Source organism: Ornithorhynchus anatinus, chromosome 3 (genome assembly GCF_004115215.2).
Source record: "Ornithorhynchus anatinus isolate Pmale09 chromosome 3, mOrnAna1.pri.v4, whole genome shotgun sequence".
In the NCBI taxonomy this organism is placed as follows: domain Eukaryota; kingdom Metazoa; phylum Chordata; class Mammalia; order Monotremata; family Ornithorhynchidae; genus Ornithorhynchus; species Ornithorhynchus anatinus.
This window is the reverse complement of record NC_041730.1, coordinates 95,388,550-95,406,072: the sequence shown is the minus strand read 5'-3', so window position 1 is coordinate 95,406,072 and position 17,523 is coordinate 95,388,550. Positions and strand designations below refer to the sequence as shown.

At 45.0% G+C, this 17,523-nt stretch overlaps 1 protein-coding gene across 1 annotated transcript in view; it reads right to left on the bottom strand.

The window, feature by feature from the left end:
* BICC1 (BicC family RNA binding protein 1) overlaps positions 1–13,396 on the bottom strand; it is a 284,059-nt gene extending 270,663 nt beyond the window's left edge. The window contains exons 1-2 of the mRNA XM_029059879.2: positions 13,314–13,396; positions 13,174–13,253 (exon numbers count right to left, since the gene is read on the bottom strand). Coding sequence (XP_028915712.1) covers positions 13,174–13,253; positions 13,314–13,396 — 163 coding nt within the window. The remainder of the gene's footprint in view (positions 1–13,173; positions 13,254–13,313) is intronic.
* Positions 13,397–17,523: the final 4,127 nt, after the last annotated feature.

Genomic DNA, 17,523 nt, shown 5'->3' with positions numbered 1-17,523 from the left:
CTTCACTCCACAGAAACCAACCTGTCAAAGGTCATCAATGATCTCCTTCTTGCCAAATACAACGACCTCCACTGCATCCTAATCCTCCTCAATCTCTCAACTGCCTTCACCACTATCAACCACCTCCTTCTCCTGGTAACATTATAAAAAGAGTAATAATAATAATGGCATTTGTTAAGTGCTTACTATGTGCAAAGCACTATTCTAAGCACTGGGGAGGTTTCAAGGTGATCAGGTTGTCCCAGATGGGGCTCAGTCTTAATGCCCATTTTACAGATGAGGTAAATGAGGCACAGAGAAGCGAAGTGATTTGCCCAAAGTCACAGAGATGACAAGCAGCAAAGTCGGGATTTGAACCCATGATCTCTGACTTCCCAGCCCGTGGTCTTTCCACTGAGCCACACTGCTTCTTTAACCTTGGCTTAAATGATAGTGTATTCTCCTGGTTCTCCTCTTATCTCTCTAGCCATTCATTCTCAGTCTCTTTCACAAGCTCCTCCTCTGGCTCCCACCCCCTAACTGTGGAAGTCCATCAGGGTTTAGTTCTGGGTCCCCTTCTATTCTCCATCTAGACCCACTCTCTTGGAGAATGCATTCACTCCCATGGCTTCAACTACCACCTCTATGAGGATGCCCCCCAGATCTACATCTCCAACCCTGATCTCTCTTCCCTCTGCAGTCTCACATTTCCTCCTGTCTTCAAGACATCTCTACTTGGAGGTCCTCCCATCATCTCAAGCTTAACAAGTCCAAATCAGAACTCCTGATCATCCCACCCAAACCCTGTCCTCCTCCTGACTTTCCCATTACTGTAGACCGCACCACCATCCTTCCTGTCTCACAAGCCCATAACCTTGGCATTATCCTTGACTCCTACCTCTCATTCAACCCACCTATTAATCCATCAGTAAATCCTGTCGGTCCCGCCCTCATAACATTGCTAAAACCTGCCCGTTCCTCTCCATCCAAACTGCTACTGCGTTAATAAAATCATTCATCCTATCTCGACTGGATTACTGCATCAGTCTCCTTGCTGACATCCCAGCCTCTTGTCTCTCCCGACTCTAGGCCATACCTCACTCTGCTGCCCAGATCATTTTTCTACAGAAACATTCAGGACGTGTCAACCCGCTCCTCAAAAAACTCCAGTGGTTGCCCATCCACCTTTGGATCAAACAAAAACTCCTCACCAATAGTTTTAAAGCACTCAATCATCTTGCCCACCACTACTTCACCTCACTACTGTTACAACCCAGACCACACACTTCGCTCCTCTAAGGCTAACCTTCTCATTGTGACTGGCTCTCATCTATCTCACCAGTGATCTCTCACCAGGGATCCCTCGACCATGCCCTCCCACCTCAAATCCGACAGATAACTGCTCTTCTCCGCTTCAAAGCCTTACTGAAGGCACATCTTCTCCAAGAAGCCTTCCCTGTCTAAGCCCCTGTTTTCTCCCACTCCCTTCTGCATCACCCTGACTTGTTCCCTTTGTTTATCCCCCCCTCCCAGCTCCACAGCAATTATGTATATATTTGTAATTTATTTATATTAATGCCTGTCTCCCCATCCAGACTGTATGCTGGTTGTGGACAGGGAATGTGTCTGTTTACTGTTGCATTGTACTCTCACAAGCGCTTAGTACAGTGCTCTGCACATGGTAAGCACTCGATAAATGCGACTGATGAATTAAATACATGCATTTTTAATTAGAAGAAAAACATAATTTTAACTCAATTTTAAAATTTCAATGCCAACTGCTAGAGGTCCCGCTAAGCACACTAACACCTCTCAAATTTGAAGTTTGTTTTTTTTTTTCCCTTCTAGAAATCCACCCTCTAGAAAAAGTCACTGAAAACATAACTTACTAAAATAAGTACACATGCAAAAAAAAAAAATCATGGCCAATACTTTCACACAGTTTTTCAGTCTACTTCCCAAGGCATGAAAATGTTCTCAGAACCAATAGATTTGGGGAGCCAGTAATTGCAGATGCTGTGATGTCAAGTTGCTACCCAATACTGTGTATCCGCATTAGGGCAACATTCTGCAGGCATAGACTCAATCACTGTGATTTACTGAGCACTTACTGTATGTAGAGCACTGTACAATGCACTTTTTTATGGTGTTTGTTATATGCTTACCATGTACTAGGCACTGAACCAAGTACTGGGGTAGATATAATCAGATTGGACACAGTCCATGTCCCACTTGGGGCTCACAGTCTTAATCCCCATTGTCCAGATGAGATAAGTGAGGCATAGAGAAGTTAATGGACTTGTCCAAGGTCCAAGAGCAGACAAGTTATGGAGTGAGGATTAAAACCCAGGTCCTTCTGACTCCCAGGCCCAAGTCTATCCACTAGACCACACTGCTTCTCACTTGGGAGAGTACAGAACAACAGATATTGGTAGACATGTTCCCAGCACACAAGGAGCAGTCCTTCCCAGACACCCACAAATAGCTAAAATTCAAGTGAAGTTCTGGTCAAAAAGGAGACAACTCGGTTTCACTGCTTTAAGTGAAAACTCAAGTTACCTGAGCATGATTGATTTTAGGCTTCTGACAGAATGAATTCTATTTCAGTGATCCAAGAGTACATTATCTACAATATATTTCTTTGAAAAACCCTCTCACCAATTGTGATTGCCTCTCCTCCAACTTATCCCTTGGCTGCAGCCTGGATAATCACACAAATGACCCATGCTTCCCTCCCTCAGGTCACCCAGACAGGTCAACCTTCGGGTCTGTGATACCCAAGACACCTTATGTTAGCATGGAAATTCCAGAATTGTACACTCAAAAATGTTACAATGACATTTCCCCCACTTACTATGCTCAGTGACAAGCTAAAACTGTGACCCTTGACTAAATCCCTCTATGCCTTAAACAACCAACTTTACAACAAACAAAGCTTTTGGAAGCCACAAACAAAAGGCTATATTTCAAAATAGATAAAAATTACTCCGTGTAAATCGGTTTCTTTTCTTTCATTTCTAAAATACCGGCATATACTTTAGATACATGCCTGTCCTTTGTTTTCCAAAATGAAAATTCTGATGATGAGGCCCTGTCCATGGGTGCAAGTATGGGAGAAAAGATGGAGGTGCAACCGGCATTCCCTACTGCACTGTTGACCAAAAAAGATAAATCCTTGCTGCACTAATGGGTTGCCCTTCTACCTCTCCTCCGACTCCCTTCCCACTCTCCCTATTCCCAATTTTCCTGACCCCTCCCCTCCATCCCATAGCCCAGAAATGCTTCCTTCCAACATCCCCTCAGGCACCAGTATTTTTCTTCATTTTGAAATGGTCATAATAATAAGAATAGTTGCTTATGAAGCACTATGTGCCAGGGACTGTTCTAAGCACTGAGGTAGATACAAGTTAATCAGGTTGGACACAGTCCCTGACCCACATGGGGCTCACACTCTCAATCCCCATTTTACAGATGAGGTTACTGAGGCCCAGAGAAGTTAAGGGACTTGCCCAAGGTCACACAGCAGACATTAGAGTCCAGTCCTTCGTACTCCCAGGGCTGTGCTTTATTCACTATCCAGCATGCCACGCTGCTTCATGCTGCATGGTCGGCTCGAAGCGCCATCTCCCTGCCTCAGCCTTATCAAGAGACCAGCACAGGATGAGAGCAACAATAGCTGCCTTTAGACCGACAGCTACCATCCTCTTAACTGTGGTATTTGTTAAGCGTTTACTATATGCCGAGCACTGTACTAAGCACCAGGGGTAGATACAAGATAATCAGGTCCCACGTGAGGATCACAATCTAAGTAGGAGGGAGGACAGATATTGACTCCCCATTTTGCAGATGAGGGAACTGAGGCACAGAGAAGTGACTTGCCCGAGGACACAGATGAGACAAATAGCAGAGCTGGGATTAGAGCCCAATACCTCTGACTCCCAGGCCCATGCTCTTTCTATTGGTGCCACACCTCCTCAATCTCTTCACATGCCCAGCCTGGTAATGCCAGCTGGGGTGAGGAGGTGGGGCTACAAATGTCCAAGAGGAAGGAGATGGGAAGGGGTGATGTAGAAGCTCTGAAAATTTAAAAAAAAAATTGAGGGGGGGTGGTGGCGAAGAGAACTGGGGATGCAGGGAACGAGGGGGCCAAGTTTGGGAGTGGCAGAAAAGTCATTAGGAAGAGATTTATGGTGTAATTTTTACTTTCCTCTAGGGAGCATGGCCTAGTGGATTCAGCATGGACCTGGGATACAGCGTGGCGCAGTGGAAAGAGCACGGGCTTTGGAGTCAGGGCTCATGAGTTCGAATCCCAGCTCTGCCACTTGTCAGCTGTGTGACTGTGGGCGAGTCACTTCACTTCTCTGGGCCTCAGTTCCCTCATCTGTAAAATGGGGATTAAGACTGTGAGCCCCACGTGGGACAACCTAATTTCCCTGTGTTTACCCCAGTGCTTAGAACAGTGCTCGGCACATAGTAAGCGCTTAATAAATACCAACATTATTATTATTATTATTACAGAAGGTCATGGATTCTAATCCTGACTCTGCCACTGGTATGCTTTGTGACCTTGGGCAAGTCATTTCATTTCTTCTGTGCCTCAGTTTCCTCATTTGTAAAATGGGGATTAAGAATGAGAGTCCCTTGTGGGACGGGGACTGTGTCCAACCTGATTATTCTGTATCTACTGTAGCACTTAAAACAGTGTCTGGCACATAGCAAGCGCTTAACAAATACTATTATTATTATTATTATTATGAAAAGGAACTTAAACTATTCATGATGCAACCACATTATCTAGGAAGGTCATCCGTCTCACGGGAAAACCTTGTAGTTCATAGGAATCAATCATATTTATTGAGCACTTACTGTGTGCAGGACACTCTATTAAGCATTTGGGATAGTACAACACAAGACACATTTCTGCCCACAATGAGCTTACATTCTAGAGGACAAGCTTACAGTCTGACTCAGAAAATTTGGACTGTCTTCTCTCCTAGGCTCAGGTCTTACAACCAGAAGGAAGGCCAATGCCACAACAAACTTGTAGAAAGAAAGTTGAGAGGCTTTCTGAAAACCAGTTTGGTCTGTTTTTTAGCAACAAATTCACTCAATATGATAGTGTATGGGTAAACCAGAATGTCATCCTGGTCTGTTGAAATTAATCAATCAATAGTATTTGAGCACCCTGCATATAGACAGCAATTTACCTCCAGCTTGGAAGAGTACAATAAAGTTAAGACACAATTCTTGCCTTGGAAGAGCTTATACATAAATGGGAGAGAAAATAATTTACAGACAGGAGAAAAGAGAAAAAGACTTTATCCCTGCAAATGGTTGGCTCCCTGCAATATTTTGTTTTGTCTCAAAGTCAAAGCAATTGTGTGGTTAAGAGTGTCTACAGTTAGACACATTAATATATTAATAGAAATAATTTTAGTGTGTACCTGTCTTTATTAAACACTCAATATCTGAATTTGGCTCTAATCAAGTTTTAACTTGAAGACTTTATAGGACCTATCACCTAAACCTTAATGCATCTTCCCTCCCTTGTTCTTTTTCTCTTCTTTGCACTTTGCTCCCCATCAAATATCCAAGCATTAGAGAATGTGTGGGATAGTCTTCCTCACCTATATTCCAAAGATATCTTTACCCTGGAGAGTAACCTCTCTTGGATCAGAGAAGCAGCATGGCCCAGTAAATAGATCACAAGCCTGAGGGTCAGAAGGACCTGGGTTCCAATACCGACTCCTCCATTTGTCTTCTGTGTGACCTTGGGCAAACCCCTTAACTTCTCTGTTACCTCATCTGTAAAATGGGAATTACGACTGTGAGCCTTCGGTGGGACATGTACTGTGTCCAACCTGATTACCTTGTATCTACCCCATCACTTAGAGCAGTGCCTGGCACATACCTTGCACTTAACAAAAACCATAAAAAAACACACAGATAGTCCTTTCAAATATATTTAATACTGTCAATCAGCAGGAGCAGTATTTATTGAGCATCTCCAGTGTATAGACTACACTGCCATAGAGTAGTTCCTGTTTGAATACAAGGTTAAGGCCAAATTTCTCCCAGAATAAAAGAAACTGATACACAGGTGATCCATCCAATATCTGCCCTTAACAAAAAAAAAAACAAGATTAAACAAACAATAAGATGGAGTGAGATGTACAGTGAACTGCACAGATAGCTGGTCCAGTCCAACTTCACTCATGACTTCTAACTGCCGCAAGTAATTATTTTACAAGTATAAGACAAAAAGGTACTCCAAGGTGCTCGCCTCAGCTCTGAGACAATTTCTATCTCCGACTGCAAGTTCCTTGAGGGCAAGGATTGTGTCTAACTCTACTATACTCTCTCAAATGCTCACTATAGTGCTTGGCACAGAGCAAAAATAATATTGATTGGTTCTTTAAACATTCAAATATCATTTGACTTGACTTAGACATCATTTTTAAACCAGCCCTGGGTTTTTCTTGTCCATTACCTGTCAACATACTGCTCTTTTGAATTCTTGGTCCACTCCACATAAGGATTTCTCTACTAGTGAAAATGTTAACTGATTAAAGATTAACTTGCCCCCAGGAGAGTCCATCTCATTAGAAATAAATTCCAAACAGTATAGTCACCAAGCAGTGCCACCTAGGCTTAGGGCTAGACTGCCTTATTTTGCTATTTCACCCTGGAAGCTTTCGCTCTATTTGAACACACTGAAAAAAAAGTCATATTTAATTACAATGGTTCCATTTGTTTCCTCAAAAATAGTTAGGGATCCAGTTGTACAGAATTAAGGAATACCAAACTGTAAAAGTGTAAAAAAAAATTTTAAGACTCTTCTTGTCTATATGGAAAAGAATATACTCACACCGTTTTCCCCTTTATCTTCTCCTTGATAGCTACTCTTTCTACATCAGACTAATTATGAATTCCCTGAATCTAAATGCAATATAAATTATCTCATCAGATTACTCGATTTGATAACAGGATTTCTTTATGGCATTTGTTAAGAGATTACCATGTGCCAGGCACCATACTAAGCACTGGGGTAGAAACAAGATAATTGGGTTGGACACAGTCCCTGCCCCATATAGGGCTCACACTTAAACCCCATTATACAGATGAGGTAACTGAGGCCCAGAGAAGTGACTTGCCCAAGGTCTCATAGCAGACGAGTGGTGGAGTCAGGATTAGAACCCAGGTCCCTTGCCTCCCAAAACCGTGCTCTTTCCACTAGGCCATGCTGCTTCTCAAGGATACATGGGTTATGGCAGGCTCTGTTTTGTATTTTTTGTCAAAATTCAGCCAATATATACATTTTAATGCATCTTCCCTCCTTTGTTCTCATCACATCTTTGCACCTTCCTACCCATCAAAAATCCAAGCAATTGTGTGCAGCATTAGTGAATGCGCAGGATATTCCTCTTCAGCTGTATTCTCATGATACCTTTATCCTTCAGGCCCGTGCTCTATTCACTAGGTCATACTGCTTCTCTGATGCAACAGAGGTCATATTCAGGGATAACGGTATCATAGGAATATATCTGAGGAAGAATATCCCACACATTCACTAATGCTGCACACAGTTGCCTAGAGTTTTGATAGAGAGCAAGATACAAAGAAGTGAAAAAAACAAGGGAAGGAAGATGCCTTAATCCCAGTTGACTTTGAAGAGGGATACAGATTTAATGATTATTATATTTTGTACCTAAAAGTTGCCCACTCAGGGTCACACCTGGAGACTTTCCAGTACTCTGCCAGTCTCGACTTTGGAAGGGAGCGTCAAGCAGGGACCTATCCATTCCATTCCAAGCTTGGGCAGTGGCTAGCGAGTGGCAGGCAATCTGCTACAAGTCAAAACTCACCCATGCTGGTCAGCAGCAGTATGGGAGAGTCGAGGACAGAGACTGAAGTTTACTGAGTGGAAGGAGGCACTGATAAACCACTTCCGTATTTTTACCAAGGAAATTCTAGGATATACTACCAGAACGATTACAGATGGAGGTGGGGCGCTCTGGGAGAGATGTGTCCATGGCGTCGCTATGGGTCGGAGGCGACTCAACAGTATACGACAACAACAACATCTGAAAGTTAAGCTTTACTTGCATCTTTTAAAGCAACTGTATTAATTGCATATATTGAGCATTTAGTCCAATAATAATAATAACAATAATAATGGTACTTGTTAAGTGTTTACTATGTGCCAGGGACTATTCTAAGCGCTGAGGTAGATATAAGTTAATCAGGTTGGACACAGTCCTTATCCCATATGGGCTCACAGTCTCAATCCCCATTTCACAGAGGAGGTAACTGAGGCACAGAGAAGTGAACTTACTTGCCCAAGGTCACACAGCAGACAAGTGCCAAATTGTACATTCCAAGCACTTAGTACAGTGCTCTGCCCACAGTAAGTGCTCAATAAATACGACTGAATGAATGAATGAAGTGGGGGAGCCAGAATTAGAACTCATGACCTTCTGACTCCCAGGCCCATGCTCTATCCATTACGCCATGCTGCTTCTCACATGGCAAGATGCTCTACACACAGTAAATGCTTAGGAGAGTAGAATGGAAAAGAATCGGTAGACACGTTCCCGGCCCACACCGAGCTTGCAGACTAGAAAGACATTAGTATAAATAAATAAACTACAGATATGTACATCAGTGCTGAGGGAGGGGTGAATGAAGGGTACAAATCCAAGGGCAAGGACAATGCAGAAGGGAATGGGAGAAGAGGAAATGAGGGCTTTGTCGGATTTCCACTCATTCAGTTGCATAGGAATCTTGAAGTAATGTTAGTCTTAAAGATTTTCTGTACAGGAAGCATTAGAGCCAGAAAGAATGACAGGCAGGCAAATAGATAATGTCTGAGCATAAACTTTACAGGGGAACTTAACCATAAATTAAATCAAAAGCATTCTTTTTTTGTTTAAAGAAAGCCGCTTGGAAAATATAGATCACACCTACACCTGTCCACTGTAATGTCATCTTATTTTGTAAGTGGAATGTATATTTAGAAAAATACCATTACTTTCATCATTTTACAAAAGTCATTTCAAACCTAGCCAAGAGACAAATAGCAAATTTGAATAGGAAGATTGGAAACTGAGCTAGACCCTCCAAAAGCAGATTTACACTGACAACTTGGTTTCTAAAAACAAATCCGCCAATCAGCTCCACTTGGCTTCATGTGTGGGATGTCATGTGAAACTCCTGAAAGTTATACTGAAACAGGAGAAAGTCTGTAACTTTTAGGGGTCTCTACAATATGCTCCTCCTATTAAAATATTTGGTCAAACTCTTAAGAAGCTTTTTCTTTGAAAGTTCAAGTTTTCAAAATATACAATGACCCATAACATACATAGTAAGAGATTCTATTGACATACACAAATAAACACGGGCAGTTTGTGGCAAATTCTAATCCAAACACAAACGCCAAACATCCCCTTGCTATTTGTCCCTAAATTACTGTTTTGAAAAACATGTTGTTCTCTCGAAATAGCTCATTTAATTGTCTTGAAATGCCCCTGTATTACCAGCCTAAGTCTTAATCGTGCAAATATTTATAATGCCCTGATCAAAATCAGTTCTGTGTAATGTTATACAATAAGAGCTGAGATGTCACAATCTTTTAGTGATATAATGCTACTTTTGCTTCCTTGCTCCTCTGAAATCTTCCATTTTGTGAATTTATAGTTTTGCTTTTAAATTGCTTCATACTGTACTTTTTTGCTTTTCAACACTTTTCGGGACACTTCAAGTTAACCTTTACTACAGCTGCAGCTAAACATTTTCAACCGTGAAGCCCATCCAGATCACTCTGAAACCTCAAACACTCTATCCACCTCTGAAATTGGAATTTGTTACAATTTTTATATGATGAATTCACGTTTCTGGTTAGAAGACTGCCAGGAAAACCACAGAGTTGAAAAAGCTGAAGCTGAGAAAAGCAGAATGTGACACCCATATTCATATTAAGCAAGATTTAAAAAAAAAAAGGGAGAGCAACTAAAGTTGTGTTTTACAAGTGGGTCAGGAGATGAACACGCTGTTCTCGTTCATGCCAACCACTGCCCTCAGGACACACTCCCTGTCCTGGCACCATCACCCCCCCCCCCCATCCTAGGTCCTCTATTCCCAGAAAAAAGGAGGCTATGAAGAGGGAGGGGGAGGAAAAATAAAAGAAAATAACTTGTATCCTTCCAAATCTTTCCCCAAAGCCCCCCAGCCCGGGGAAGAGTAAGCCCGTCACTGGGCAGGGATTGTCTCTATCTGTTGTCGAACTGTACATTCCAAGCGCTTAGTACAGTGCTCTGCACATAGTAAGCACTCAATAATATGAATGAATGAATGAATGAATGAATGAATGAATGAATGAATGAATGGAAGGGGGTGCCGGAGAGGAGTGGAGGAGGAGGGCGAGAAGGTGGCAGGACAGGGATAATAATAATAATAATGTTGGTATTTGTTAAGCGCTTACTATGTGCCGAGCACTGTTCTAAGCGCTGGGGTAGACACGGGAATCAGGTTGTCCCACGTGGGGCTCACAGTCTTAATCCCCATTTTACAGATGAGGGAACTGAGGCACAGAGAAGTTAAGTGACTTGCCCACAGTCACACAGCCGACAAGTGGCAGAGCTGGGATTCGAACTCATGAGCCCTGACTCCAAAGCCCGTGCTCTTTCCACTGTGCCACGCTGCTTCTCTCTTCGCAGGGATGTTCCTGCGGAGATGCCCGGGCTAAAGGGTGGTATCTGCAAGGCCCAATTGCCCTGAGTTAGGTTGTGTTCTCCTGCTTAGGATCCGGCCCTTCCAAATTCAGGTTGCGTTTGCTCTCTTGCCTGCCCAAAATTCGGACATTCCTAGATCCACTGTCCGTCCCCCTCCCCACCCTCCGGTGTGGGGAAAGAGGCTAGATTCCCCAGCCCGGACAGCCCGAACATGGGGCCGTTGTGGGCAGGGACTGTCTCTATTTATTGCTGTATTGTACTTTCCAAGTGGTTAGTACAGTGTTCTGCACACAGTAAGCACTCAATAAATACAATTGAATGAATGAATAAGAAAGGGTGGGTGCCCGGACATCCAACTCTGTTATACTGATCCCTCCCCAACGCTTAGGATGGCACTCTGCACACAGCAGGCACTCAATAAATACCACTGCACATGGCTCAGTGGCAAGAGCCCTGGCTGTGGGAGTCAGAGGACGTGGGTTCTAGTCCCGCTTCTGGCACTTGTCTGCTGTGGGATCTTGACCAAGCCACTTCACTGCTCTGGGCCTCAGTTACCTCATCTGTAAGATGGGGATGGGGATGAAGACTGTGAGCCCCACTTGGGATCACCTGATTACCTTGTATTCATTCATTCAGGCAGTCATAATTACTGAGGGTTTACTGTGTGCAGGGCCCTGTATTAAGTACTTGGAAAGTACAATACAGTAATAGAGAAACAACCTCTGCCCATAGCGGGCTTCCCAGCACTTAGAACAGTGCTTGACACATAATAAGCGCTTAACAGATATGGCAATTATTATTGCTATCATTTATTCATTGATTCAATCGTATTTAGTGAGCACTTACTGTATGCAAAGCATTGTACTAAGCACTTGGAAAGTGCAATACAGCAATAAAAAAATAATTATTATTATGGTATTTGTACATATGGTACATAGCACTTACTAGGTACCAAGCACTGTTCTAAGCGCTGGAAGAGAGACAACCCCCGCCCACAACGGACTTCTCGTATCTACCCCAGCGCTTAGAACAGTGCTTGTAATCATTTAACAAATACGTTCATCACTATTGCTATCATTCATTCAATCGTATTTATTGAGCACTTACTGTGTGAACAACACTGTATTAGACGCTTGGAAAGTACAATACAGCATTAAAGAGAAACAACCCCCACCCAAAACGCTTAGAACAGTGCTCGTAGGCACTTAAGAAATACGGTTATTATCATTCATTCGTCTTTACTGAGCGCTTACTGTGTGCAGAGCACTGTACTAAGTGCTTAGCACAGTACTAAGCGCTTAGCACTGTACTTCATTCAATCGCATTTTCTTGAGTGCTGTGTGCACAGCACTGTACTAAGCGCTTAGCACTGTACTTCGTCCATTAAATTGTCTTTATTGAGCACTTACTGTGCGCAGAGCACCGTACTGAGCGCTTGGAAAGTTCAAACCAGCATTAAAAGTATCGATCCCCGGGTGCCGGGGGGGGGGGGGGGGGGGCACACGTCCCTTAGACTGTGAGCCTGTGGTTGGGCCGGGATGCTCTCTATCTGTTACTGAATTGGACATTCTAAGTGCTTAGTCCAGTGCTCTGAACATAGTAAGCGCTCAATATATGCTATTGAATGAATTTATCTTGATGATGTCTGCGCCAGACTACTTGTTTTATTCTGTTCTCTTTTGCTCTGCTGTCTGTCTCCCCCGTTTAGACTGTGAGCCCGTTACTGGGCAGGAATGGCCTCTATCCATTGCCCAATTGTCCATTCCAAGAGCTCAGTCCAGTGTTCTGCACATAATAAGCACTCAATAAATACTATTGAATGAATAATTTCATCTTGCTGATGTCTGAGCCAGGCTACTTTTACTCTGTTCTCTTTTGCTTTGCTATCTGTCTCCCCCCGTTTAGACTGTGAGCCCGTTATTGGGCAGGAATGCTCTCTATCTGTTGTCCAATTGTCCATTCCCAGCGCTTAGTCCAGTGCTCTGCACATCGTAAGCGCTCAATATATAGTATTGAATGAGTGAATTTATCTTGATGATGTCTGCGCCAGATTACTTGTTTTGTTCTGTTCTCTTTTGCTCTGCTGTCTGTCTCCCCCGTTTGGACTGTGAGCCCGTTACCGGGCAGGGATGGTCTCTCTCCGTTGCCCAGTTGGACCTCCCCGGCGCTTAGTCCAGTGCTCTGCACATAGTAAGCACTCAATAAATACTATTGAATGAACGATTTTATCTTGATGATGTCTGAGCCAGACGACTTGTTTTGTTCTGTTGTCCTTCGCCGTGCCGTCCTTCGGCCCCGTTTGAACAGTGAGCCCGTTACCGGGCAGGGATGGTCTCTCTCCGTTGTCCAGTTGGACCTCCCCGGCGCTTAGTCCAGTGCTCTGCACGTAGTAAGCGCTCAATCAATCCCACGGAATGTATGGACGAACGGCAGGGCCGGGGGTCGGGCAGGGGGGAGGGTTTACCTTGCAGCATGGCCTCGAGTTTCTTCCTGTCCACGCGGAAGCGCTCCTCGCCCCACTCGGGGCTGTGCGGCGGGCCCTGCCCCCCGGACCCCCCGGGCCCCCCGGACCCCCCGGGCCCCCCGGGCCCCCCGGGGCCGTACCCGGGCTGGTCCTCCGGGGAGGGGGGTCCCGGGGAGCGGGCGCCGCGCTGGCCGGCCGGCCCCGGCTCCCCCTGCGCCGCCATCGCACACCCGGGAAAACCGCCGGGATGGGGAATGGGGATCGGGATGTGGGATCCGGGATCGGGAGCCTGCTGCTGCTGCTGCTGCTGCTGCTGCTGCTGCTGCTGCTGCTGCTGCAGCTGCTGCTGCTCCTCCTGCTGCTGCTCCTGCTGCTGCTGCTGCTGCCGGTCCTGCCGGTCCTGCTCGTCTGCGCCCGCGGCGCTAAGTCCCGCCGCCGCGGCGCATCCCGACCCCCGCCCCACCCGCTCCGGCCCGGGAGCGACCACCCGCCGGCCCGCCGGCCAGAGCCCGCCAGGACCCGCCCCCGGCCCGCTCCGCCCCCGGCCCGCTCCGCCCCCGGCCCGCTCCGCCCCCGGCCCCGGCTCCGGCCCCGGCCCCGGCCCGCTCCGCCCCCCGCCGCACAGCCTCCCATTGGCCCGCGCCGCTCCCGGCTCTCCTTCACTCTGTGCGCAGCGCTGGGCTAAGCGCTGGACAACGGATTCTCGCCCCCAGGCGGGCTCCCGCTCCCTGCCCCGGTCCTCACGGCTCCACCTCCGCTTTCTTGTCATGCCTCTTTCTTTGGGTTGAGGGCCCTGTAGACCTCTACTTCTGTCTCTTTACATCGGTGCCTCTTTCCGGGCTTGGAGGTCCATATAGATCTCTATTTCTTTACATCGGTGCCTCTTTCCTGGCTTGGAGGTCCAAACAGATCTCTACTCCTATTTCTTTACATCGGTGCCTCTTTCCTGGCTTGGAGGTCCAAACAGATCTCTACTCCTATTTCTTTACATCGGTGCCTCTTTCCTGGCTTGGAGGTCCGAACAGAGCTCTACTCCTATCTCTTTACATTGGTGCTTCTTTCCTGGCTTTGAGGGCCATGTAGATCTATACTTCTATTTCTTTACATTGGTGCCTCTTTCCTGGCTTGGAGGTCCATATAGATCTCTATTTCTTTACATTGGTGCCTCTTTCCTGGCTCTGAGGTCCAAACAGAGTTCTACTCCTATCTCTTTACATTGGTGCCTCTTTCCTGGCTTTGAGGTCCAAACAGAGCTCTACTCCTATCTCTTTACATTGGTGCCTCTTTCCTGGCTTTGAGGTCTATATAGAGCTCTACTTCTATTTCTTTACATTGGTGCCTCTTTCCTGGCTTTGAGGGCCATGTAGATCTATACTTCTATTTCTTTACATTGGTGCCTCTTTTCTGGCTTTGAGGGCAATATAGATCTCTACTTGTTTTGATATCTTTCGATCTCTACTTCTATTTCTTTACATGGATGCCTCTTTCCTTGGTTTAATATCTATAGGTCTCTACTTCTACTTCTTTACATTTGATACCTCTTTCCTTGTTTTCATTTTCACGTGGGACATCCTGATTCCCCTGCGTCTACCCCAGTGCTTAGAACAGTGCTCGGCACATAGTAAGCACTTAACAAATATCAACATTTTTTTTCTTCTTTTTCTTTACATCGGTGCCTCTTTCCTTGCTTTGATATCTATAGATCTCTACTTCTATTTCTTTACATTGGTGCCTCTTTCTTTGGTTTGATATCAACAGATCTCTACTTCTATTTCTTTATATTGATGCCTCTTTCCTTGTTTTGGTGTGCGACTCCCACCTTTCTAGTATGTAAGCCCTGTGTGGGCAGGGATTGTCTCTCTTTACTACTGAAATGTTCTTTCCAAGCACTTAGTACAGTGCTCTAGCACACAGTAAGTGCTCAATAAGTATGATTGAATAAATGAATGAATTGGGGGGCAGGGCAGCTAGACACACCTCCCTAAATTTCCCTCCACCCTCACACACACGCCAACCCCAGTGCTGCCCTACATAATAATAATAATTATGGTATTTGTTAAGCGCTTACTATGTGCCAAGCACTGCTTTAAGTGCTGGAGTGAGTATAAGGTAATCAGGTTGTCCCACATGGGACTCCATCTTAATCCCCATTTTACAGGAGGTAACATAGCAGACAAGTGACAGAGCCGGAATTAGAACTCATGTCATCTGATACCCAAGCCCATGCTCTTTCCAATAAGCCACGTTGCTTCACTAACTCTCCAAGTAGGCACACTATCCCTGCCACCACAGGCACGTTGCCACGGGCACCACGGTGCCACTCCCCCTCCCCCCCAGGATGCCACACAAACACACATAAGAAGCAGCATGGCATAGTGGATAGAGCACAGGCCTGGGAGTCAAAAGGTCTTAGGTTCTAATCCTGACTCCACCACTTGACTGCTGGGGGACCTTGGGCAAGGCACTTCACTTCTCTGGGCCTCCGTTACCTCATCTGAAAAATGGGGATTGAGACTGGGAGCCCCACGAGGGAAAGGGACTGTATCCAGCCCTATATGCTTGTATCCACTCCAGTGCTTAGTACAGTGCCTGGCACTTAGTAAGTGCTTAACAAATACCACAGTTATTATCACACTAACCTTCCATGAAGACACACATGCCCTGCCCCAGCACTGATGCGCAAACACACCTCTGTCCCCACACACACTAACCTTCATCGCTTGGCACATAGTAAACACTTAACAAATACCATTATTATTATTATGTAGTCACACATACCATGCGTCACACAAACACATCTTTTCCCACACATACTCTCTAGTCGCATATTCCCTGCCTCCAACTGCCACGTAAACACATACCCATCATCCCCACACATTCTATTCCATGATGTAGACGCACATACCCTGCCTGCTCACCCACCACTGTCACAACTCAAACACTCTTCCCCATGCCAACACTCTCAAAGGCATATTTCCAGTAAACACAATCCCCCTTCGTCCCACAGACACAAGTTGGTTTTACCTAGCAATACATTCCCCAGCATACATGTCCTCTTACACATACACTGCTAGACCTGAGGCATCCCAGGAGGAAGAGTGAAGAAGAGCTCACATCCTGAAGGGGGAAGAATGGGTGGCCAGAGTTTTTAGCCATCCCTACTCGATCCCTACCCCAAGCTTGAGACTTCTGCGCTCAGAGAAGTGAACTGTTTAATGCTAGAGTGAATCGGTAGCAGATTTGCTAATGAATGACATCTCAGTTATCAGTCAACATTTCTAAACCATAAAGAGACTCTATGACAAACCTTTAATTAACAATTAATGATAGGAGTCTCTAGTCATAAATGACAAAGGTAGAATCGGCAAGGAGGAATTGGTTAATGTGTGAGTAATTTGCACAGGGCCACTTTCATCCTCTTGCCCCCCCAATCCTGTTCCTGCTGGGACAGGGGGTAAGGAGAGTATATAAGCTAGCTAGCAGGAGTGCAGAAGTTTGACATACAAAACTCATTTGGGGCCAAAATGAATGCAATTTAGTGCTGGTGCTATCCCTTTAATAATAAATGATTAGTGTCTATAAAACTAAGCATCAAATGCTTAAATCGACTAAACAAGAGTCAATCAGCTAGTTAGTGACTCGGCACTTGTCTTTAACCTTAGCCTTATCCTTATCCTATAATTCCATTAATTTATATTGATGCTATTGATGCCAGTTTACTTGTTTTGTTTTGTTGTCTGTCTCCCCGCTTCTAGGCTTAGAGAAGACTTAGACTTAAAGAAGCAGCGTGGCTTAGTGGAAAGACCACGGGCTTGGGAGTCAGAGGTCATGGGTTCTAATTCTGGCTCCACCTCTTATCAGCTGTGTGACTTTGGACAAGTCACAACTTCTCTGGGTCTCAGTTATCCCATCTTTAAAATGAGGATTAAGACTGTAAGCCCTACATGGGGCAATCTAATTACCTTTTATGTACCCCAATGCTTAGAAAAGTGCTTGGCCCATAGTAGGCACTTAACAAATACCATCAGTATTATTATTATTATTATTATTAGACTGTGAGCCCATTGTTGGGTAGGGATTGTCTCTATCTGTTGCTGAATTGTACTCTCCAAACACTTAGTACAGTGCTCTGCACACAGTAAGCACTCAATAAATACGATTGAATGAATGAATGAACCCTTATTCCTTCCCAGCACCTAAACTCTAACTCTAAAACCCTACCCCTAACTTTATTCTTTGTCTTAACCCTAACCTAAGCCTCAACCTTAAACCAAATCTAACAGTATCCTAAGCCTCAGCCCTTACCCTAACCCTAATGTAAATTTTGATGATAACTCTACTTTGATTTTT